The following is a 25,797-nucleotide window of genomic DNA, read 5'->3' on the forward strand; positions in this document are numbered from 1 at the left end:
TTTTATTTATTACATATATATTTTTTAATTTACAGTATTTTTAGTAGTTGTGATAACCTAGGAAAAGGGGGGGACTGAGAGGAGGAGGGCCTAACATCAGATAATGGTGTTGTCGGCAGAATGGAGCACTCCTCAAGAACCAAGAAACGTCTGCTTTAATCGCGCAGTCTTGGGTCTATTTATTCTTATGTGGCTGAATGAATGTCAACCGAATAAATCTCACACCAAGGCAATTTTAACTGCTGTGCTCGTGTGCAAGCCGAGCTGTGAGCCTCTAACAGGAATCTTTGAACTCAGGTAGGTGTCTCATGTTTTAATGTCATCTACCATTCATTACAGAAACGTCCCAATTCGTACTAAATACGCCTTACCAACTAAATTATATTTGATACAGAAAACGCTCCATAAATCGACACAATTTCTCGTTAGATAGCTTACGATGCTAAGTCATCAAATTGATATAACCTATAACCAATAGAATTACAAATAGGATGTACATGTGACGTGAAAGTCATTTTCAATTGGACGGGAGTTGAGACTACGCGTCTACCTACTCATGGTGCTGTAACTTCCAACGTTCCTGTTTACAACAGTCGAGGATTGTTTATGCAACACAGCTGACGTTTCTGGCGAAGGAGGCAGAGCCATGGCCGTGAAGACTGATTTTATTTTGTTTATTTCACCAAGTAAACCACGCTTATTGCAACTTCATTTCACGTTTTGTTTTACATGACTTGTCGAAAAGGGAAGTGGGTTGAAGCAATTAAATATATATATATATAAATATATAATGAATGATGTGGTCATCAAGAGATGGGCAACTGGAGGTAGGGTAAGCAAAAATCGTGTGGTACTACTGAGATTTACAAGTATTAAGCACAAAGTTACTCTGCTGAAACAGGGAAAGAATCTAAGAGGATCCAATATCTACAATATCTAAATCTCAACAAACAAAATGCCAACATTGCATGGTTTGCTCGTCAACTGGAAATGTAAGGAAAAATAAAAAGCACTTGGATGACAAGCTGCAAAATTTACATACAGCTGAATTGATCATTCCCAGAAAACACTAAACCAGTGTTGACCAATGCAATGGATGAGCTGGAGAAATACACAAATTGAGACAAATGTGAATACTACTTGGAAGATCAATTTCACAACTTCATAAACATGGTAAGAAAACTTCAACAGCAGGAGTTAAATGCCAACTTTGAAAAAATACTGGACTATCTTTAGACATTGGACAAACTTTTCAACGTCATTGCAATACCGAAAACGTGGATCAAAGAAATTACAGTCAACGGGTTTTCACCTGGACTAATAAAAACAAGTTCATAGATGCAGAAGCAACAAAACAGGTGGTTGAGTCGCAATCTATGTTGAAAACAATATTGTTTTTTGAAACACCACTATGTCAATGGTGATTGAAAATGTTTGTGAATGTGTAACAGTCGAAATCAGTCTTTTCTGTTTATAACTATGAAAACAAACGGCACACACATCATAAAGAATTTCCATATTGAAGAAGAAAAATGAAAAGCTAAACTGGGGGTACACTTGACATGCCCCTAACATTTAAAATATATTCAGACTGAGACAAAATAACCTTGCGCTCAGAGGACTGTTGATATCTGAACACCTGAAAATAAGCACAACATTAAGGAGCCATGCACTACCAGTGGCGGCCGTCAAATACTGGAACAAACTAAATGAGCCTACAGATATAAAATACAATACGTCACATGAGACGCATTCCATATTAAATCTATTGTGACTTGTGCTTTGAAATCTTGTATTATAGCTACAATACAGGCCTGTGCTGCTGATGTATGCAAATGTTGATACAAAAGCTCTTGAACACTGTTGTCAAATGCTGATACCAAAATATATAAACAATATTGTGGAATGTTAAATTGCTGAGCGTGTATACATAAATGAGAGTGAGTTGCAGTCTTGGGGGCGCACTGGGAGCTTCAGTGCAATCGACCAGACCATCTCCACTCGATGTCCAAGAGCTGGGGAGCAGCAATGGCCCCACGGTACCTCTCGCAAGGGTACACAATGGACAGCTGGAGCACATGGCGTATCATGTGCCTCTACGTGTTGTACACGGAAGATGTGTACATCTTGATCTTCTTCGTCACCGGCTGGATTTCTCTGACCCTCATGGGGTTGCACCTGTAAAATAAGCTGAAAGGAATGAAGTCTGGCGCCCTTGGAAACAAGCGACTTCCAGCTTTGGGAAAGGCTGAGAGCTGAGAGGCCAGAGAAATGATGGAATGCTCCGTCTTGAGATGTCTGAACTCAATAAGAAAATGGTCCAGCTACAGGAGGCCAGCATGGGAGACAATTAGCTGTGATTGGTCAGTGAAGGTGCCGACTGTTGTTGGGGACGGAGAGCCTCTGAGATTGTGACTCCAACTCTCTCGAAATTCATTTGTAAACTGTTGTATTCAAATCAAACTGTTAGTAAAAGTTATAACTCAATTAAGTTGTCATTGCTGTATTCAAATCAAACTGCTATCAATCGTTATCAAACTTCCAGTTAACTTGTCATTGCTGTATTCAAATCATATGTTATCCTGTGTCAAATTTCTGTTTCTTTTGTATATTCCTTTTTTATTGGTTATGGTGGTGTTTATAGGTCGTACTGTAGATATGTAGATTGTGTGTCTGGCAATGAAATGCTTGGTTGAAATTGGGATGGGACTAGATGAGCAGAACTCCAACCCACTTACCTTTTTGAAAAGGCATGGAAAACAAAATGTGAAATGAAGTTGTAATGAGTGTGTTGACTATGTACTTGTCAAAATAAACAAATCAAATTAATAGTCACAGTAATAATAATTTAATTGAAACGTGTTAGTCATTTGGGAGCTGCGGTATATATTTATGCAGCACTATAGCTAATAGATTACGTAGTTCCAATTCTGAAAACAATACTCTCGACCATTTAAACATACTAATGGGAAATTGTAGATTGTTTTTCTTAATGATAACTCAGCACAAAAATGGTTCCATTTTGATAGCATAGAAAAAGAGTTAAAATTGCCAATGTATTGTTTTCTTGATTTTTTTTATTTGTTTTTATTGGAGATGAAATACCGAATTTTTCGGACTAAAAGTCGCTCCGTAATATGTCACATTAGCCATAAAATGCACAATAACGTGAAAAAAAAAAACATATAAGTCATTCCGGAGTATAAGTCGCATTTTAGGGGTTATTCAAATAACTATTACATAAATAACATGTTTATAAAACCATCTGTGTCACTCCAATTCATTCAATCCATCAATTGTCCTTTATGTCAACAATAACGGGTGACGGTGCTTGCGCTTCAAACTATTCCACAGGCCCATATAACGATATATAAATTATATATTAAATAACTATTATATAAGCAATAATATTATTAAACCATCTGTGTCACTCCAAATCATTAAATCAATCGATCAAATTCCTCGTCCTTTGTCAACAACGCCGCACGTGCGCCCTGACGTCAGCCTCGTCGTTATTCCACAGATCTAGTATATAACTATATATTGTTGCGTTAACAAAGTACAGCGGAAGACGTGGGTTTGGTAAACGGCTCTCTAACAAAATGAGTTCAACGAGCCAACAACTACTGAACTGTAACGATAAAAACATATACAAGTTGCTACACGAAATAAAATATATCAAATAACTATAACATAAATAGTTCACCGCCACACAGCCCCAAGCACCGGCGTGGACTTCCAGGCATGTGGCGGCGTGGACTTCCATCCCCGGAGGTAGCACTTCCAGCCACGGAGATGGAAGAGAGCTCCATAGAATAGGACCGGGCGTGCGTAAAAGCCATGTCCGAGCCCCATCCACGGTCTCCGGACAGCCACCCGGCCGAGCGCCGGCCCCGGACTTCCATCCACGGAGGTGAAAGAGAGCTCTGTAGAGTAGGACCGGGCATGCGTAAAGGCCATGTCCGAGCCCATCCACCATCCCCGGACAGCCACCCGGCCGAGCGCCGGCCCCCTATTTCCATCCACGGAGGTGAAAGAGAGCTCCGTAGAGTAGGACCGGGCATGTGTATAAGCCATAATAGTTTTTCAAACCTTCTGTGTCACTCCAAATCATTAAATCCTTCAAACTCTTCGTCCTCCGTGTCGCTTACAAACAAAGCCGCTAATGATGCCGGTAGTACATGGGGCCCTTCGTCATCGTCGTCATCCCGTGATCGAATCTTTGTCCTTTATGTAAACAACCGCCACGTCGCTGACGTCACTTGAAATTTAAATTACAGTAATCCCTTGCTACATCGCGGTTCGTTTATCGCAGTATCACCTTTTTTTTTTAATTTGAAAATTTGTGAAAAAATTCACATATAAGTCGCTCCTCAGTATAAGTCGCCCCCCCCACCCAAACTATGGGGAAAAAAACGCAACTTATAGTCCGAAAAATGCGAGAGTAGGAAATGTGTTCATGACCAAACATGATCATCACAATAATTAATTGATATCACAATACAATAGACCCATGAATACTCACGATTTGGCACCTGTAGATTAACTTTTTGGCATATTTCTTTCCCCCAATATTTTTCTACATGTTCATTTTGAGGAGCCAACGTTTGTTTATCCGTGAAAGGGCTTATACGCAGTTTCATCCCCACTCATCCAAGAATTTTGTGAGTTATATTTTTTCTGCAACACATTTATCATGGCCTTCAATTGCAATTGTCTGCTGTCTTACTGAATTAAATGTAAAAAAAAAAATCCATCCACATGTAGTAAACAGACAAATAATAGTTTGAATTAAGACACTTTAAAATCTTCACATTGCTGTATGATACTATCCATCCATTTTCTGTACTGCTTGTTCCCACAAGTGTTGTGGACGTGCTGGAGCCTATCCCAGCAATCATTGGGCAGTAGGCGGGGGACACCCGAACCGGTTGCCAGCCAATCGCAGGGCACACAGAGACGAACAACCATCCCCACTCTTACTCACCTATGCTAATTCAGCCTACCATGCATGTTTTTGGGGATGTGGGAGAAAGCCAAAGTTCTCTGAGAAAATCCACTCAGGCACGGGAGGAACATGCAAATTCCACACAAGGAGTGCCGGTGGTGGAATCGAACCCACACCCTCAGAACTGTACGGCGGACGTGCTAACCAACGCGTCGACGTGCTAACCAATGCGTCACCGTGCCGCCTCTGTACAACACCATGAAAAAGTATTTGTTCTTTTCTCAAAATTCTCTTTGTAGGTTCCTCTTTTTTAATATTTAAGCTTTAAGGTAATCAAATGTATGTAAATATTAAAACTAAGTAACCCTAGTGAAGGAAAATGCAGTTTATAAATGATGATTGATAATTATTAAAAATAAATTAATATTCAAAGCTACCTGACCCATTGGGGAAATGTTATTAACCTCTAAATCTAATAATGGAGTGGGTCATGCTCAGGAGCAACATCTGAAATCAAGTGTTAAGTATAATTGCCAATGAGACTTTCACACCCCTGAAAAGATATTCTTCTATGCAGGATTTTTTGTTAATTTACCAATGGGTTTTTGCATTTCAAATCCAGACCAGGCCACTCAAAAAACTTCTTACCGTATTTTCCGGACTATAAGTCGCTCCGGAGTATAAGTCGCACCAGCCATAAAATGCCCCAAAAAGTGAAAAAAAAGATATATAAGTCGCTCCGGAGTATAAGTCGCATTTTGGGGGCAATTTATTCGACAAAATCCCACACCAAAAACAGTCATGAACGAGCAACAACAGGCTTAACGATAGCAACAACAGGCTAAACGATAGGTATGCTAACGTGACAAACTCAAACAAAGAGCTGAGAACGGGCCTGACGTAACATATAGAGTGATTAAGGACAACTATTACATGAATAACATGTTTATAAAACCATCGGTGTCACTTCAATTCATTAAATCCATCGATCGTTCTTTGTCAACAATGGGTGCGCATGGCTGAGGGCGCTTGCATTTCAAAATATTCCACATATTCCACAGGCTCATATAACGATAGATAAACTATATTTCAAATAACTATAATACAAGCCAATAATATTATCAAACCATCCGTGCATTTTAATTCCATTAAATCCATCGATCAAATTCCTCGTCCTTTGTCAACATCGCCGCGCGTGCGCCCTGACGTCAGCCTCGTCTTTATTCCACAGATCTACTATATAACTATATTGTAGCGTTAACAAAGTACAAGGATAGACGTGGGTTTGGTAAACGGCTCTTTATTAAACAAAACAAACTTCCAAGCGTGTGGCGGCGTGGACTTCCAGACAGACCGGGCGTGCGTAATGGCCATGTCCGAGCCCCGCGCACCGTTCGCGTACAACCACTCGGCCGAGCGCCGGCCCCTGACTCAGTAGAGTAGGACCGGGCGTGCGTAAAAGCCATAATAGTTTTTCAAACCTTCTATGTCACTCCAAATCCTTAATTCCTTCAAACTCTTTGTCCTCCGTGTCACTTAGAAATGATCACCGCTAATGATGTCGGTAGTCCTTGTGTGGGCACGTTTGTATGTAAACAACCGCCGCGCCGCGCTACTGACGTCACTTGAAATAGTAATCCATTGGTACATCACGGTTCTCCAAACTTTCTTTCTGCTGCTCGATTACTGTTTTCAGCTGCATATTTTACAACTTGAAGTTTGGAACCTGCAAAATATGAGTTTCTTTTTGGTGCCATTTTTCTTAAGCCCACCCAGTTGATGAGTCACGGCCAACGGTGAAATTTAGAGCGCCCTCATCCAGTTTCGTCTGAAAATATATATTTTTTTGGTTGTTTTATCAAAGTCAAAGTCTGCTTTATCGTTGATTTTTTTTTTTTGTTTTTATATACTAAGACACGCAAAGAGATTGAAATTACGTTTCCACTATCCCTTGGTGAGATAGTACACATGTGCATACAAGCAACACAAAAAAAACAAGAAGGCACAAACAATGAATAAATAAGAGTGTTGAATAAATGATAAATAAACAAATAATAATAAATAATAATAATAAATATAATAGGAGCAAAAATGGAGCAAGTGTACATACAGCAGACAGTGGACTTGGATATGGTGCTTTAAAGTGTCAATTGCTTTATTTGATGTTTTCTCTATTTTTTATGTTTTGAATATGTTCAAGATAAAGATATAAAAGCATGTGAAGTGATCAACTATACTAAAAATAACATGGGAAGTGGTCAACTATACTTGAAAGTGATGTCTTAATGATCAAGTAAAAATTTGTGAAAAAAAACATATATAAGTCGCTCCTGAGTATAAGTCGCCCCCCCACCCAAACTATGGAAAAAAACGCGACTTATAGTCCAGAAATTACGGTAATATTTAAATCAACCATCCTGAAATTGACTTGGATCATTGTCCAGCGCAAGTGGGCTTCAGTTTGAAATCACAAACTGATGGCAAACCATTCAGCCTCAATAAGTTAGTTGTCCGGGTCCTAAATGAGCAAAGCAGCAATGGAACGTTACAATTAAACCATGTTTGACTGCTGGTTTGATGTTTATTTGATGTAATGCTGTCACATCGACGCACGTAGTAATGAGATACAATTACACACCTTCCATAAAGCTCAGCTTTTGTCTCATCGGTCTGTAAAATATTTTTCCAAATGGGTTTGGAAGCATTCTGATATTTTTTGTGTGTGTTTTTCTTTGTCCTGTTCTTTTGGTTCTCTTTTTTTGCTTTTTCTTTGGGTCTAGTTTTCACCTTGGACATCTGTCATGGATGTTTGTTTTGCCCAGTCTCTTCATTATTGTTGACTCATCAAGGTTGAACCAAGCTTCGGCCTATAGTTCTTCAGATATTATCTTGAGATCCTTTGTGACCTTCTGGATGAGTCATCACTGTAATATTTGTAGAACAGCCGTTTGTGCAAGGGTCACTACTGTTGTATGTTTTTTCCATTTGTTGACAATGGCTCTCATTGTGGTTCACTGGAGTACTAGAGCTTTCGGAATGGCTTTGTAACCCTTTCCAGACTGTCCATCCACCCATCATCTGAACGAACCGCTTATCCTCACAAGGGTTGCAGTTCTGCTGAAGCCTGTCCCAGCTCACTTTGGGCAGTAAGCAGGGGGACATCCTGAACTGGTTGCCAGCCAATCGCATGGCACACTAAGACAAGAGTAGATGGTTGTTTGTTTATGTGTACCCTGCGATTGGCTGGCAAACTGTTCAGGGTCTACCCTGCCCACTGCCCAAAGTCAGCTGGGACAGGCTTCAGACAGCCATTATAGGCACAACAGTAAAGCCTGGTTTGCGGTTCAGATAATGGATTACTGTGCATCATGGACTATAACTGACTTGTCTGGTACTACTCCCATACAGATGGGTCAGGCACTGTGGAGGCTGCCACCCAGACAACAGCAGCAGCTCCAGGAAGAGCTTGTTGACCGACTGGCTGACACGGGAGGGGCCAGACAAGAGCAAGGTAACCCTGACACTTGTGTATCTATGGTGAAGTGCATCTGCTCCTGTCAGCAAATTGATATTGACTAAATTATTTAATTCAGGTAAGTCAGGAAAAAGTATTGTATTCCGGACTATAAGTCGCTCCGGAGTACAAGTCGCACCAGCCATAAAACGCACAATAAAGAAGAAAACTATTTATGTAAGTCACACCGAAGGACAAGTCGCATTTTTGACCTATTTTTGCTTGGAAAGGGGAACCTGTTCTAATTTTCTACACTTGCTAAAAGTACACCGCAGAAGACAGAAAAGGTCAGGCTAATCAATTCTTGTATGCGTCCACGTACTCCTTTCATGGTGCTCACATACTCGTCATTACTTTTTGGTGCAATTAATGAATTTTTCTACTATTTGAATGGTCATTGACCACGCCTCGCGCAGAACATGAGTGAGTTCCTAAAAAAAGAAAATGAAAGAACCTAGCTTCTAAAGATGGAAATTGACAAACTCAAAACTGTGTTCTTCATGTTTTTATTGAAAACAAGCTGTTACTGTCTGCTGCACGACAACGGTTTCCGCTGTTCACTCATTGCCTGTGCGTTCCTGTAGCAGGGGATTTTCACGAGGGTAATGGTCTCCTACTTTGCACAACATTGGCCATATACTCCATCGTGAGCTCGACAATACATGCTTTCGCCATGCTCCTTTATGATTTTGAGTATCTCATAGTCTTATGCCGAGGTCAGACTGCACAAATGTAGCCCGATAATGAGCCGACGGACGTGTCAGAGAAACGTAGCTTGTCGTGGCCAATTTTGAATTGTCTTGACGTGTTGCAGCCCGTGTAGTGTGACAAAATCCATGATTGGACGATTGGCACCTGCAACGGCTCACGACCACCACGGTGAAAATCTGGCATGTCAGAAATGTTGTTTGTCTTGCTGAACAATGTGACATAAACTACAAAATCCTTTGATTGCTAATTCGGCGTTGACTAATAGGAATACAGTGCTCCTCCTCTGACGAGAGACCGCTAAAGGAGAAAAAACAAATACACAATGACAAAAAAGGGAACAGAAATTCACTGGTGGAGCAACAATACAAACTACTAGTTTGTGGAGCTTGTGGCAGCAGTATCCCTCTTAACTTATTTTTAAAGAATTTATTTGCAAATTACGGTGGAAAATAAGTATTCGGTCAATAATGGCCTTGATCTGGAGTCCCCGTGTGGTTCTGGGATTTTTGTTCATCATTCTGGTGATCATTTTGATCCCACAGAGTGAGATCTTGTGTGGAGCCCCAGATCGAGGCCATTATTGACCAAATACTTATTTTCCACCATAATTTGCAAATTATTTAAAAGATAAGACAATGTGATTTTCTGGATTTTTTTTTTTTTTCCATTTTGTCTCTCATAGTTCAAATGATGAAAATTTCAGCCATCTTGTAAGTCAGAGAACTTGCACAATTGGTGGCTGACTAAATACTTTTTTGCCCCACTGTTAAAAGAACTAGCTTATTGATCAGCTTATATTAAGTTGCGCATTGTGGGCCGAGATTGATGGGTGATGAGTCTTTGGGGTGGGGCAAGTTCGCCATGGGAGTGGGTGCTGGTTATGGGCGATTCGGTGTGTGTGGGGGCTGTTGTCTTCCATCCCGTCTTTCGGCCTTGGCGATCATCTTTGGCCGAGTCCTTGGCTGGCTCCCTCTGGCACCTGCTGGTTTTATCTCCACGTGACCTTCCTGTGAACATTCTTCTCCAATCTTGGAGATACACTGTCGTACCTCATTCTTTCTTAGGCAAAATATTTCCCTCTGTGCAGAGCATTCAGTAGTAATCAAAAATTAGTCAAAACATAAGATACAATCAAGTAGTGAACGGTCAAGACGACTCTGGCCGTGTCCATGATTTAGAGAAAAACATCAGGCATCACAGTTCCTTAAGGGTCATTAAGCTATTTAGGCAATATATCAAAAGACATTTGTTATTTCAAAGTGCTCAGAAATATATATATCAGATCATAAAGTTATAAAAACCTTTCTCATCACCACTTATCAAAAATGTCTAGTTATGTCTTTATTGATTTGGTGTGTACGTATAATTATATGCTTAAAATGTTTCTTTTATTTATTTAATATGTGAATATACTTGTCTGCTTATGTACTTTATTCAATGAGGTTTGAGCATATCTGTTTTTGTAGCTAGGCAGGACTTTTTGTATTTCGACCCCATTCCTTCAATATATATATATATATATATATATATATATATATATATATATATATATATATATATATATATATGCTGAATCGTTAGACCTTACTGTATATCAGTATGTATTGTAAGTGTGGTTTTTGCATTTACTCAAAGGAGTGACGTGTTTTCTATGCTGCTAAAGGAGTTTTATTAATATTTGGCGCAGTGCATTGGGTGAAACATGATGTCAATATCCTACAAAACTGACTCTTGAGATTACTGCAGTAATCAAACTTGAATGTTAACAAGTTCAGACAGCACCCGCTGCCCATTCTGAAACTCTTTGTGGCCATCGAAGGTTTATGACACTGCTGAACAAAGCAAGATGCTATACTAGTCCTCTGTCGGCGGTTACATTCATTCCGATTCCCGTTCCCATAGGAATGAATGAATGAATGAATGAATGAATGAATGAATGAATGAATGAATGAATGAATGAGCCGTGGCTAGCTTGGTTATCAAATGATTTTCACGAGTCTGAGTTTTTTTTTGTCAACACCGCAGTTTTAGAGCACCGCAGTCGGTTGACACTTTTAAAAACGTTCTTAAGACGTTTCTTTTTAAAAAAGCATTTTCTGTAGCACTTTGATATATTTTTTTAAAAATGCAAGGTGCACTATAAATCCATCCATCCATCCATCCATTTTCTGAACCGCTTAGTCCCCACGGGGGTCGTGGGCGTGCTGGAGCCTATCCCAGCCGTCATCGGGCAGTAGGCGGGGGACACCCTGAACTGGTTGCCAGCCAATCGCAGGGCACACAGAGACAGACAACCAATCGCACTCACACTCACACCTAGGGACAATTTGGAGCCTTCAATCGGCCTACCAAGCATGTTTTTGGAAAGTGGGAAGAAACCGGAGTGCCCGGAGAAAACCCACACGGGCCCGGGGAGAACATGCAAACTCCACACAGGGAGGGCCGGAGGTGGAATCGAACCCGCACCCTCCTAACTGTGAGGCGGACGTGCTACCCAGTGCGCCACCGAGCCGCGCACTATAAATATAATTTATTATTATTATTAACAAATTTTGTCTTATTAATACAGAGCATCATTCTTGATGTTTTTGTTTTGTTTTTGTGATGCCGATGAACAGAATGCAGCGACACTGCACAGGCGTGTCATATGATCTAGCCACTCAGTTTCCAGAGTGGAGTGCTTGCCGCAATACACTTGACTAATTAATATAAGGGCGTGAATACTTGTGTCTCTGTGTGTCATATTTAAACGCTGTCACTTTTTTTTTTTTTTACAAAACCTAACTAAGTTCTGTGTGGAAATAGTGACATCCAGGTAAAGTCTTAGTTTTAAATTGCAATGACTTGTGCAGTGCTGGTTACTATTGATGCACTATGTTGGGACGGCGACAATCTCAAATTTATTAAAGTTTACTGGACAGATAAAGATTAATCTGAAAGAAATTATCCAGGAAATTATGAGATTCATTAACCAGTACTGGATAAGGAAAGGTCCTTTTTTCCTTTAACGGATATAGATGATTGACAATTAAAGGCTTTGATCAGTCTACGGATCACACACTTTTTCTCAATTATGTCTCTTATTGAAATTATGTGGTGTAAATTAGGACAACAGAGACCCCATACTATTGACAAACTCAAATTGTACATTAAGCAAGAATTGAGAAATCCACTTAAATTCCCAAACAGTTATTGAGTGTTAAAAGGAAAGTTTACGTAGAACAGTGGTAAACATGTCCCTGTCCCTGCTTTTTTTTGGAACATGTTGCAGGCATCAAGCTCAAAATTTGTGAATATTTAAAACAAAACAAAAAAAAGAAAAAGTTATCATTTTGAACTTCCAATGTCTTGTCTTTTTTCGTATTTAATTGAATACAGAATGAAAAGGAATTGCAAACATTGCATTCTGTTTTTATTTACATTTTCACATCCTAAATTCATTGGCAAAGGGTTTGTTATCTAATCTGTAAATGTAAATTCAAGATATGTAACTGAGATTTGTAAATAAAAACTATTTCCCCAGGAAGGGATGGCAGCACACTTCGAAGAATGCCTCAACATTGTTATGGCCCTGACATCTACCATCTATTGAAAACACGCAGAGGAGGTAGGATGAAAATATTTTATACTAACAATACTGCTCGGTCATTTTATTTGTCTTATTAAACAGTCCTTTGCTTTGCATTTTAACTGATTGGTTTGCATAATTATAGCGATACTTTCCTTTTTCTTGAAGAATAAACTGTTGCTTTTGTTCACTAATGACTTAAATGTGTACTGTGTAACCTCTGAGACCAATCTATACCAGGACTACGCTCATCAAACCTATATTTACTGTACGAGCAATTTCAAAGTACAGTGGAGCCTCGGTTTTCGAACGTCCCGGTTCTCGAACAAATTGGTATTCGAACAAAAAATTCGAATTTTTTTTTGCTTCGGATGTCGGACGAAATTAGGTTGTCGACCCTCGCGAGATGAGCCGAGAGGACCCGCATGTCAACTGACTCCATTCGTTATTACATTCTCGTTATTCTAAGGATTGCATCAACTCTAATCATGCCTCCAAAGGAAGCAAGTGGGAGCAGTAAACCCATCATAAAACACAAAGACTCTCCTAAAGCAATGCGACAGTGAGCGCCCAGTGCGCTGCGGTTGGGCGATCGAACCAAATCAAGCTCCCTGCGCACTGAGGTCCCCCTTAAATTTTGGAAAGTACATCAGGACTTTAAAAATATTTTCTAAATTTTAGTGACCGCTCTGTCACAATAATGCGACCAGCACGGTGCAGTTGCGCGGTCGGCGGTGCGCTGCGGTTGCGTGATTGGACAAAATTAAGCTCCCTGCGTACTGAGGTCCCCTTAACTTTTGGAAAGTACATCAGTACTTTAAAAATATTTTCTAAATTCCAGCGACAGCTCTGTCACAATTATGCAACCAGCGCGGTGCAGTTGCGCGGTCGGCGACGCGCTACGGTTCCGCGTTTGGCGGTGCGCTGCAGTTACGCGATCAGACAAAAATGCGCAAATGAAAAAATGCTTTAAAAAAAAGGCGTTTTTTTATTGGGACGTATTAAACTTTTTTCCATTAATTGTAATGGGAAAACATGACTCGTAATTCGAACGATTCACTTCTCGAACAGCCTTCCGGAACGGATCGTGGTCGAAAACCGAGGCTCCACTGTACTAATATAATTTACGCTGAGTTCATATCGACTGTGACGCGTGAGCTGTACGTGTCCGTAACACTACACCCGGAAGACCACAGGATCACAGGGGTTTGTCAAGTTACTGTTCACATTCACTTAGATTAATGCATATTTATAGATAAGCTGATTAAAAAAACTCAACAGCAGCCTACATCCCAGAGCTGCAGCTGTTTCACTCCATGCTTTCTTGTATGTGAAGTGTTGTTTTGGACCTACGTGATGAATTTCATCATCCCTGGTCACAGATAACCCTTGGCAATTCAAATTCACTGTATACATCTCACTTTAAATTAAGCCAGGAGGTCATTCCAAAAAGTGGGCCAGGCAATGGAATGGGCTCGATCCCCACTGAGCTTTCACATAGTTCTCTGTACCTCTAATAGCATCTAGACCGCTGACCTAAGGCACTGTGCAGATGTGTATGGGTGAAGAAGTGCAAAGTCCAATCAGATGAATCGCTGCAGGACATGCCACACTATGCGGCAAGGCCAACAAAGATTTTGACGTGCCAGATATTCAGCATTTTCATGGAAATCTTAAACGGCAAATAACCAATCGTTGAGTATGCCATAGTACGCGGGCTACGCATCGAGAGAACCTAAAATCGGCCATGACAGTTAACATTTGTCTGGCATATCTGTTGCATCAAAATCAGGCGATACTCTGATAGTCTTACCTTGGACACTGTTAACTCACACTATTCTGTCTGAACATTAATTTTAGAATGGATTGGCTTGTAGGCACTGCATACATATAACGATTTGTGTACAAGGCATTAAAGATTAAAAAATGTCCCTCTAACTCTCGAGAGTTAAATTGACACATTGTGTGACGTCATCGATGCCCAACAGAAAATCACAATCTACGCCCAGATTCAATCATTTGATGCTTGCCGAACTGAATGTCATAAGACTGTGTATGACAATGTGTAAATAACATTTTCAGTTTTCCGTATGTGCTTTGTGTTTATTCAAATTTGCTCTATAATTTTCTGTATATGCCTTATGTTTATTAAAACGTGCTCTGTAATTCTTTGTTATGTTTATTAAAATGTGCTCTGTAATTCTTTATTGTTGTAGGTAAAACACAAAATGGTTTTATAGATTTGGAGATGCTCCCACCAGAGTTGGGAATAACCATATTGTCGTATCTGAATGCTACCGATCTGTGTCTGGCCGGGTGTGTATGGCAGGACCTAGGCAATGATGAATATCTGTGGCAGGGGTAAGGAGATTTAAGTTTGGTGTCTGTGATGGTACTTTGCCATATGTTTGCAATAAATGTCTTTCTTGCTTTTTTCTTAATGAGTCTTTTTGGTAATCCTCCCGTGTTGATTTTCAAGGCTCTGCAAGTCCACATGGGGTCACTGCTCCATATACAACAGAAGGCTGCCTGCTGGTTTCTCATATAGAAGACTATATCTACAACTAGATGAAGGGAGCCTTACATTCAACGCAAACCCTCAGGAGGTAATGCATGCCAAACATCAAAGATCATGAGTCACACAGACCCCACCACACGCATGTACGTGTGTGTTTAGATCTTCAAAAGTACTAAGGCCAATCTATGATCTCCCTGTCTCTGTGGCCCTTTCCTGCCTTCTCAATAGGGTATCTCTTATTTCATGTCTAAAGGAATACTTGTAGATCATCCCACAGAGCAGGCTAAATTCATCTTTTACACTAGACGGCTCAACTGGAAGATGCTGAGAATTTACCTGGATGAGAGGTAAGCAGAGAGATGTACACAAAAGATGTCCACAAAAAAGTATTTGTGCAAAGGTTTATTGCAGGCAAAGTTGACATCTACTATATGATGGTTTTTCAATATATGTAAATATACCCAAAAATGACCTAATAGGCAAAGTAAACCTTGCATCTGACATTTGCATTAAATTAAATATATTAATGCATTATGTTCATACTCTTATCAAGGTTTCCCCCAGAAAACTTGCCTGGTGGTAGATAAGCCAACCTAGCTTCATAAAAGATATTTAGTGTGCGTTCAAAAATTCACTCAGATGCCCTGGCACTAGTCTGAGAGTGGGTGTGGTCGGAAAGGTTAAATACACTCAACTCCCATTCATTTACGAACACGACCAGCACTAGTCAGGGATGAGAATCTTCCACGGATTTCCGTGTTTTTGTCCGTCGGGAGTATCATTTTTGTGAATCGTGGGGCGAACGGGATCAGGAACTGCTTCAGATGGGCATGGCTCGAGAGCGTCATTTTACAACTCGGAACATAAAGACGCTCTTAAAGCAATGCGACAGTGAGCGCCCGGCGTGCTGCGGTTGCGCGATCGGATTAAATTAAGCTCCCTGCGCACTGAGGTCCACTTAAATTTTGGAAAGTACATCAGGACTTTAAAAATATTTTCTAAATTTCAGCGACGGCTCTGTCACAAGGCCCCCCCCCAGTGGGGCATGCGGCCCCCAGACCCCGGCTACTTTTCAGTGTTTTTTTTTCATTTGCCGTTCTCATCCCTGACTAGTGCACCCGTGTCTCTGGTCGGAGCCCCCACTCCGTTTATGGTGTGCCCTGGGAGGATATTTTCAATCGTGTCCTTCAGTTTAGTTTGTGTACTGTTGTTATTTACAATGTTTATTGGTAGGTCTGTCACAATAAGGCATTTTTTTGGACGTTATACTCACCCAGAAACTATCACGGTAACCAGTATTTCGTTGTTTCTAAATGCAACTGATAAACTGATATTTTTAGAGCAAAAACATTTAGAGTACATCCTTTTTAAGTGCAATTTATCTTTCAATTCTCAAGGATTTGGGACATTTGCATTGAAGTATAAAACAACAAAATATCTTGAATAAATAAATAAACATTTAATTAAATAAAAAGGACTGTGGCTCTACTATCTTTTGAACAACATAATTCAACAAACAGAGAGGACAAACTGCAGCCGAATTGGCCAGCACAGGTTAATTAAAGGCCATAGCATAAAAATGTATTTGTAATCGTGTCTTAAATGCTTCTACTGAGGAAGCAGCTCTGATATCTATCGGTAGAGAATTCCAAAGCTTTTGACCCCGAATCGAAAAAGCGCTTGACCTTGCAGACTTTTTTTGGGCCTTGAGGTCACTAAAAGACCCTCGTTTACCAGTGAGGCTCGGAAATTGGTGTGACAGCCAACGCTGACACTTAGAAAATAATCTCAAAATTGAGATGAGCTCCAGGATGGAGAGGCTGATTTTTCGTAATTTCCGTCCGACCGGGGAACCAGGGCGGCACGGACAGTTTGTGTGACAGCCAACGCTAACACTTGGAAAATATTCGCAAAATTGAGATGACCTCTGTGATGGAGAGGCCGATTTTTCGTCATTTGTGTCCGACCAGTTTGGTGCGTCAGTTCGGAAGTGGAGAATTGGTTTGTAAGTAGATGCTCTGGTTGATATCTCGAGAAGTTGGTAAGTATAGGCATTCGTAAGCAGAGGTACCACTGTAATCATTAAGTTGTTGCGCTATGACTTTTTGAGAATTTTTGCAATGAACGGGAGATTTGAAACAGGCCTATAATTACTGAAACAGTCCGGGTTTGGTCGCTTAAATAATCGTTGAATGATAGCGGTCTTAAAGGCTCTTGGCACATTGTCAGAGGAGACAGACAAATTAATTATATTTAAGAAGGATGGTCCTACAATCTGAAACAGTTATTTAACGAGTTTGCCAGGAAGCAGGTTGAGTAAGCAAGTTGTCTGTTTTGCCGCGCTAACCAGTTCTGTGAGGCTTTCAAGGGACACAGTTTTAAAATCAGAGATGGTTGCCACATGATTTTCACCCTTATTTATAATAATTTCGGTAATCACAGGTCTTGTTCTGCGTTTTTCTAACTGTCACCATGATCTCATTCCTAATGGATTTAATCTTCCAAGCGGAAAAATTCCATGAAACCGTCAGCTGAATGGGGGGAACTATCGCCGGTCGGCTGCTGTTGTGTTAGCTTTGCATCAATATCAAATAGGTATCTAGGGTTATTTTTATTGAGACCGATAATTTGAGAGAAAAAATTAGTTTTTGCTAAAACGAGCACATCTATGTATTTCAACAGGCTGTCACACCATGCCTGACGGAAAACCTCAAGTTTAGTTACACGTCATTTGCGCTCAAGCTTCCTGCATAATTGTTTAAGTGTACGAGTGAGCCTCCGAGGGCGAGTTTTACATAAAGGCGCTACTGAATCGAGGGCGTTTAACAAAGCAGCATTGAAATAATTTGTGAGATTATCAATTGAGCTAATATAAGAGGGAAAAGAGGCAGTTGCCAAAGGCAGTAACTCCGAGAGCGCAGTTGAGGTTGCGGAGTTAATATTACGGCTGCACCATCTTTGATTGCGTTCCTGACTTTGACAGAGCCAAAACTTCATATTTCACTTCGAAGTAGTCATCAGACATAACAATAGTGTACGGTAGTACCATTATATTTGAGGTTGCCAAGCCTCGGGATAATACTAAATCTAAAATATTTCCATGTTTGTGTTACTACAGTATGTTTTGCACTATAAGGTGCACTGGACTATAAGGCGCACCTCCATTGATTTTTTTTATTTTAGAAATTATTTCATATAAAGGGCGCACCGGATTAAAAGGTGCATAGAATAGAAGCTACTGCATCAAACTGGGGTTGACTAGGGTTGCGTTCTGCATCCACTACATAGAGCTGTGCTAAAGAGAATGTCAACCCAGTCAATGAGGTAAAGTCCAACGCCCATTCTGTAAGAAAGTGATACGGTTTGGCTTCTTACTTGGTCCTGCAACCCCACATTTTTGATGGTGATGAACTTTCTTTAGTTTAAAAGAAAAAAAGCGAGTGCACGCGTGTAATGCGTTGATTAGCTTGTTAGTTTTGATGCCGGACTTATATATGCGCAAACTTGCTGCGGTGAGGGGGGGGCGGTTCACTGTAATTGCCTCTCGACAGGCTTACCTGTATGTCAATCAAGCGATGGGATAGATTCTAGCCTATAGAAAAAATGTTGTTGTTTTTTTTAAAAAAAAATGTCATGCGATCGACCAGTAGTGACACTTCGGTGACACTCCTGACCACGGTTGCTATAATGCTGAAAGCGATGGGACCTTGTAATTTACTAGTCGTACTAAAACGTACTGAATCATTTTGGCAGAGCGCTGTGTACAACCAGTATGGATCAACAAATTCATCAATTGATCCATATATAAGGTGCTCTGCATTAGAAAGCGCAATTTGTTTTTGTCCTTATTGTGTGGAAAATACAGTACATTTATTGCCTGTGTGAAACCAACGTATCAATTATTGTCTGAAATGTCGCAGTGAGAGCGAGAGGTTCTGACGGTAAATTCATATGAATATTAAACCCGCCAATAATTATTATATAACCAGCACGGGTCACCAAGTCAGCCATAAATTCAGAAAAATTATCCAAAAAGCCAGAGTAAGCGCCGGGTGGGTGGTAGATAACTTCAAGATAAGACGACAGCAAGGCTGTGGATCGGATGACGAGAACTTCAAAGGTTTTCAATGCATTATTTGAGTGAGGGCGAAGTCTGAGATCAGAATCAGAGATAAGGGCTACACCCCCACCCTTCTTACGAGGACGGGTAACATGAGAGCTCACAAAGTTTAGAGGTGAGTCCTCATTGAGCGGCAGCAATTCATTAGGTTTTCACAAGGCGTCGCAAAAAACAATCATGTTAAGATTATGGTCTCCATTGAGGTTGTTAACTAGTAGCGCTTTCTACAAACCGGATTCGGTTGAAGTTGGGAAATTGTGTAAGATTTAAATAAAACCAAAATACAATGATTTGAAAATCCTTCAACCCATATTCAATTGAATACACTACAAAGACAACATGTTTAATGTTCAAACTGGTAAACTTAATTGTTTTTTGCCAAATAATAATTCATCCATCCATCCATCTTCTTCCGCTTATCCGGGGTCGGGTCGCGGGGGCAGCAGCTTTAGGAGGGACTCCCAGACTTCCCTCTCCCCAGCCACTTCGTCCAGCTCATCCCGGGGGATCCCAAGGCGTTCCCAGGCCAGCTGAGAGACATAGTCTCTCCAGCGCGTCCTGGGTCGTCCCCGGGGTCTCCTACCGGTGGGACATGCCCGGAACACCACCCCAGGGAGGCGTCCAGGAGGCATCCTGATAAGATGCCCGAGCCACCTCATCTGTCTCCTCTCAACGTGGAGGAGTAGCGACTCTACTCCGAGTCTCTCCCGGATGACCGAGCCTCTCACCCTATCTCTAAGGGAGAGCCCGGACATCCTGCGGAGAAAACTCATTTCGGCCGCTTGTATCCGGGATCTCGTTCTTTCGGTCACAACCCATAGCTCGTGACCATAGGTGAGGGTAGGAGCGTAAATCGACCGGTAAATTGAGAGCTTTGCCTTTTGGCTCAGCTCTCTCTTCGCCACAACGGACCGGTACAGGGTCCGCATTACTGCCGACGCTGCACCGATCCGCCTGTCAATCTCGCGCTCCATCCTCCCCTCACTCGTGAACAAGACTCCAAGATACTTGAACTCCTCCACTTGGGGCAGGTTCTCATCCCCGATCCGGAGAGGGCATTCCACCCTTTTCCGATCGAGGACCATGGACTCGGATTTGGAGGTGCTGACCCTCATCCCGACCGCTTCACACTCGGCTGCGAACCGTTCCAGCGAGAGCTGGAGATCACGGCCTGAAGAAGCCAACAGCACCACGTCATCTGCAAAAAGCAGAGACGCGATGCTGAGGTCCCCAAACCGGACCCCCTCAACGCCTCGGCTGCGCCTAGAAATTCTGTCCATAAAAATTATGAACAGAATCGGTGACAAAGGGCAGCCTTGGCGGAGTCCAACCCTCACTGGGAACGAATCCGACTTACTGCCGGAAATGCGGACCAGACTCTGGCATCGGTGATACAGGGACCGAACCGCCCTTATCAGTTGGCTCGGCACCCCGTACTCCCGAAGCACCCTCCACAGAACCTCCCGAGGGACACGGTCGAACGCCTTCTCCAAGTCCACAAAACACATGTGGACTGATTGGGTGAACTCCCATGCACCCTCGAGGATCCTGCCGAGGGTGTAGAGCTGGTCCACTGTTCCACGGCCAGGATGAAAGCCACACTGATCCTCCTGAATCCGAGGTTCGACCTCCCGACGGACCCTCCTCTCCAGCACCCCTGAATAGACCTTACCAGGGAGGCTGAGGAGTGTGATTCCCCTGTAATTGGAACACACCTTCCGGTCCCCCTTCTTAAAGAGGGGAACCACCACCCCAGTCTGCCAATCCAGAGGCACTGTCCCCGATGTCCACGCAACGTTGTAGAGGCGTGTCAGCCATGACAGCCCCACAACATTCAGAGCCTTTAAGAACTCCGGGCGGATCTCATCCACCCCTGGGGCCTTGCCACCGAGGAGTTTTTTAACTACCTCAGTGACTTTGACCCCAGAGATTGGAGAATCCGCCTCAGAGTCTCCAGGCCCTGCTTCCTCAATGGAAGGCGTGTAGGTGGAATTGAGGAGGTCTTCGAAGTATTCTCCCCACCGACTCACGACGTCCCGAGTCGAGGTCAGCAGCACGCCATCCCCACTGTAAACAGTGTTGACGTTGCACTGCTTCCCCCTCCTGAGACGCCGGATGGTGGACCAGAATTTCCTCGAAGCCGTCCGAAAGTAATTCTCCATGGCCTCACCAAACTCCTCCCATGCCCGGGTTTTTGCCTCAGCAACTGCCGAAGCCGCGTTCCGCTTGGCCATCCGGTACCTGTCAGCTGCCTCCGGAGTCCCGCAGGCCAAAACGGCCCGATAGGACTCCTTCTTCAGCTTGACGGCATCCCTTACCGCCGGTGTCCACCAGCAGGTTCGGGGATTGCTGCCACGACAGGCACCAACGACCTTACGGCCACAGCTCCGGTCGGCCGCCTCAACAATGGAGGCGCGGAACATGGTCCACTCAGACTCAATGTCCCCCGCCTCCCCCGGGACGTGGGAAAAGCTCTGCCGGAGGTGGGAGTTGAAACTCTTCCTGACAAGAGATTCTGCCAGACGTTCCCAGCAGACCCTCACAGAGCGTTTGGGTCTGCCAGGTCGGACCGGCATCTTCCCCCACCATCGGAGCCAACCCACCACCAGGTGGTGATCAGTTGACAGCTCCGCCCCTCTCTTCACCCGAGTGTCCAAAACATGCGGCCGCAAATCCGATGACACGACGACAAAGTCGATCATCAAACTGCGGCCTAGGGTGTCCTGGTGCCAAGTGCACACATGGACACCCTTATGCTTGAACATGGTTTTCATTATTGAAAATCCGTGTCGAGCACAGAAGTCCAACAATAGAACACCGCTCGGGTTCAGATCGGGGGGGCCGTTCCTCCCAATCACGCCCTTCCAGGTCTCACTGTCATTGCCCACTTGAGCATTGAAGTCACCCAGTAGAACGATGGAGTCCCCAGAAGGAGCGCTCTCCAGCACTTCCTCCAGGGACCCCAAAAAGGGTGGGTACTCTGAGCTGCCGTTTTGTGCATAGACACAAACAACAGTCAGGATCCGTCCCCCCACCCGAAGGCGGAGGGAGGCTACCCTCTCGTTCACCGGGGTGAACCCCAATGTGCAGGCGCCCAGCCGGGGGGCAATAAGTATACCCACACCTGCTCGACGCCTCTCACCGTGGGCAACTCCAGAGTGGAAGAGAGTCCAGCCCCTCTCGAGAGGGCTTGTACCGGAACCCAAACTGTGCGTGAAGGCTAGTCTGCTTTCTGCTTTGCATACCAGCTCGGGCTCCTTTCCAGCCAGAGAGGTGACATTCCATGTCCCAAGAGCCAGCTTCTGCAGCCGGGGATCAGACCGCCAAGGTCCCTGCCTTTGGCTGCTGCCCAGCTCACATTGCACCCGACCCCTTCGGCCCCTCCCACAGGTGGTGAGCCCATGGGAAAGGGGGGCCCACGTTTCCATTTCGGGCTATGCCCGGCCGGGCCCCATCGGCGAAGGCCCGGCCACCAGACGCTCGCCTTCGAGCCCCGCCTCCAGGCCTGGCTCCAGAGGGAGGCCCCGGTGACCCGCGTCCGGGCGAGGGAAAACTAAGTCCATTTATATCAATCATCATAAGGGGCTTCTGTGAGCCGTGCTTTGTCTGGCCCCTCACCTAGGACCCGTTTGCCATGGGTGACCCTACCAGGGGCATGAAGCCCCCGACAACATGGCTCCTAGGATCATAGGGGCACGCAAACCCCTCCACCACGATAAGGTGACGACTAATAATAATTAACTTAGAATTTCATGGCTGCAACACGTCCAGTAGAAGTTGGGAAAGGTGGCAAAAAATACTGAGAAAACTGAGAAAAGCTCATCAAACACCTGTTTGGAACATCCCGCATGGGATCAGGCTAATTGGGAACAGGTGGGTATTATGATTGGGTATAAAAGGAGCCTCCCCAAACATCCTCAGTCATTCACAAGCAAAGATGGGGTTAGGTTCACCACTTTGTCCACAACTGCGTGAGAAAATAGTTGAACAGTTTAAGAACAACATTTCTCAAAGCAAAATTGCAAGGAATTTAGGGATTTCAACATCTACAGTCCATAATGTCATCAAAAGGTTCAGACAATCTGGTGAAATCATTGCACGTAAGCGCCACGGCCGGAAACCAAGACTGAATGACCGTGACCTTCGATCCCTCAGGCGGCACTGCCTTAAAAACCGACGAGTGTGTAAAGGATATTACCAAATGGGCTCGGGAAAACTTCAGAAAACCACTGTCAGTAAATACAGTTTGTCACTACATCAGTAAGTGCGGGTTAAAACTCTACCATGCAAAGCAAAAGCCGTTTATGAACAACATCCAGAAACGCCGCCTGGGTTCTCTGGGCCCGAGCTCATGTAAAATGGACTGATGCACAATGGAAAAGTGTTTTGTGGTCTGATGAGTCCACTTTTCCAATTGTTTTTGGAAACACTGGATGTCGTGTCCTCCGGACCAAAGAGGAAGCGGACCATCCGGACTGTTAACAACGCAAAGTTCAAAATCCAGCATCTGTGATGGTATGGGGGTGCATTAATTCCCATGGCATGGGTGACTTACATTTCTGTGAAGGCAACATAAATGCTGAAAAGTACATACAGATTTTGGAGCAACATATGCTGCCATCCAAGCGACGTCTTTTTCATGGACGTCGCTGCTTATTTCAGCAAGATAATGCCAAGCTACATTCTGCATGTGTTACAACAGCATGGCTTTGTTCAGCGTTCTCCCCTGGCCCACTTGCAGTCCAGACATGTCTCCCATTGAAAATGTGTGGCGCATTATGAAGCGTAAAATACGACAGGGAAGACCCCGGACTGTTGAACAACTGAAGCGGTTCATCAAGCAACAATGGGAAAGAATTCCACATGAGAACCTAAGAGATTTAGTCTCCTCTCTTCCAAACGTTTGAGTGTTATTAAAAGGAAAGGTTAGTTCAGACGTTAGCTGGAGCAGGGTGGCTTGCTGCTCTAAGAGTGTGGTAAGGTCTTGCCGTATCAAGTCAATGGACGATTTGAGTTCATCGTAGCCCTCATTATTTTTGGGGCGGCATAGTGTAAAGTTTGGAAATGTAAACCCCTGTAAAAGTGATGTAACCAAGTGGTAAACATCCCCTTTCCCAACTTCTACTGCACGTGTTGCAGCCATGAAATTCTGAGTTAATTATTATTTGAAAAATAAAGTATATGAGTTTGAGCATTAAATATGTAGTCTTTGTTGTGTATTCAATTGAATATAGGTTGAAAAGGATTTTCAAATCATTGCATTTTGTTTTTATTACATTTTACACAATTTCCCAACTTCAACCGAATCCGATTTGTAATATTCATAAAACTGAGTTTGAGTCTAATAGGTTGATCAGAGTTCGTACCCATCAATGAATTTTCAAACGAAATCCAAGTGAGATTGCGAGCCGCTTCAGGCTAATGCTAACCGGGCGCGTGGGCTGGCCGGTGAACGACGGTAGACAGCAGCAACAAAGCCCTGCTGAATGAATTCCAAGCAGTGACGTGATCGAAACTGGCAATGATTAATTGTTTGCTGATTACACAAAACTGAAGATAGTACACTCCCAAAAGAAAAGTAAAATTGTAGGAAGCAAGTGAGAGGAACTAGAAAAAAAAGAATGTAGAATGTGGGTCGTCTCTCCGGTATTGCTGTGACGCACTCTACGTGACGTCTCGAACGAACAATACTTCACCACTAGAAATAGAAAACAATTTCATTTTATTTTTGATAAACTATGGAAATCAACTGTTTGGGGTGGACGTTTTACATACATTAGACAAAACAAAAAATATTTGTGAAGTAGACAACACTGTTGGTTACTCCAGCTTCTTCCATGTGTTTTAGTGTGGACCAAATATTTGGTGTACGTTACGGAAAATGTAGACATTGTGGTGCCGCACAGACATGTAGACCTTGAGGACATGTCACACATGAACCAAATTTTATCCACGAGCATATTATGCACCCACTAGTCCAGATCAATAATTATCCACTGTCATAAAATAAGCACATTGTACCTGATATTAACTGGTAAGCATATTTTGTAAGAATTTTACCGTATTGGCCCGAATATACGACGGTGTTTTTTGCATTGAAATAAGACTGAAAAAGTGGGGGTCGTCTTACATTCGGGGTCTAGACATTATACCCATTCTCAATGCTAGATGGCGCCAGATATCTTTAAAGTGAATGCTGAACTTAACTCCCCAGGCCAAAGCGAACCCCTGTCACAAAGAAGAAAAATAAAAAATAGCAGTAAGAAAGAAAAGAGAAGATAAATAAGAGAAGAGATTACAGAAAATGGAGAAACAGTACGATTGCACTTTAGTTTAAATATTTAAATGTTCAGATATTAAGATGTGATGGACAGTTTTTGCATGATTTGAATGAGGATAAATAACATGCTTTGTCTCT

The 25,797-nt window shown here is 42.7% G+C and overlaps 1 protein-coding gene and 1 pseudogene across 3 annotated transcripts in view; one reads left to right on the plus strand and one right to left on the minus strand.

Annotated features, from left to right (window-relative positions):
* fbxo8 (F-box protein 8) overlaps window positions 1-25,797 on the plus strand; it is a 48,245-nt gene that overhangs the window by 16,576 nt on the left and 5,872 nt on the right. Inside the window, exons 1-6 of one of the 3 annotated variants that reach the window (XM_088372619.1) lie at window positions 69-297; window positions 8,357-8,459; window positions 12,697-12,780; window positions 14,958-15,102; window positions 15,221-15,347; window positions 15,488-15,606. In XM_088372619.1, coding sequence (XP_088228745.1) covers window positions 8,357-8,459; window positions 12,697-12,780; window positions 14,958-15,102; window positions 15,221-15,347; window positions 15,488-15,606 — 578 coding nt within the window. In that variant the 5' untranslated portion in view covers window positions 69-297. Of the gene's footprint in view, window positions 1-68; window positions 298-8,356; window positions 8,460-12,696; window positions 12,781-14,957; window positions 15,103-15,220; window positions 15,348-15,487; window positions 15,607-25,797 lie in introns of those variants that run through there. The other 2 variants (XM_088372620.1, XM_088372621.1) reach the window with 2 other exon arrangements.
* On the minus strand, window positions 17,674-18,601 carry LOC148398613 (uncharacterized; annotated as a pseudogene).

The sequence above is a fragment of the Syngnathus floridae genome, chromosome 4, assembly GCF_059516105.1.
Source record: "Syngnathus floridae isolate MCC-2025c chromosome 4, RoL_Sflo_1.0, whole genome shotgun sequence".
Taxonomy (NCBI): Eukaryota; Metazoa; Chordata; class Actinopteri; order Syngnathiformes; family Syngnathidae; genus Syngnathus; species Syngnathus floridae.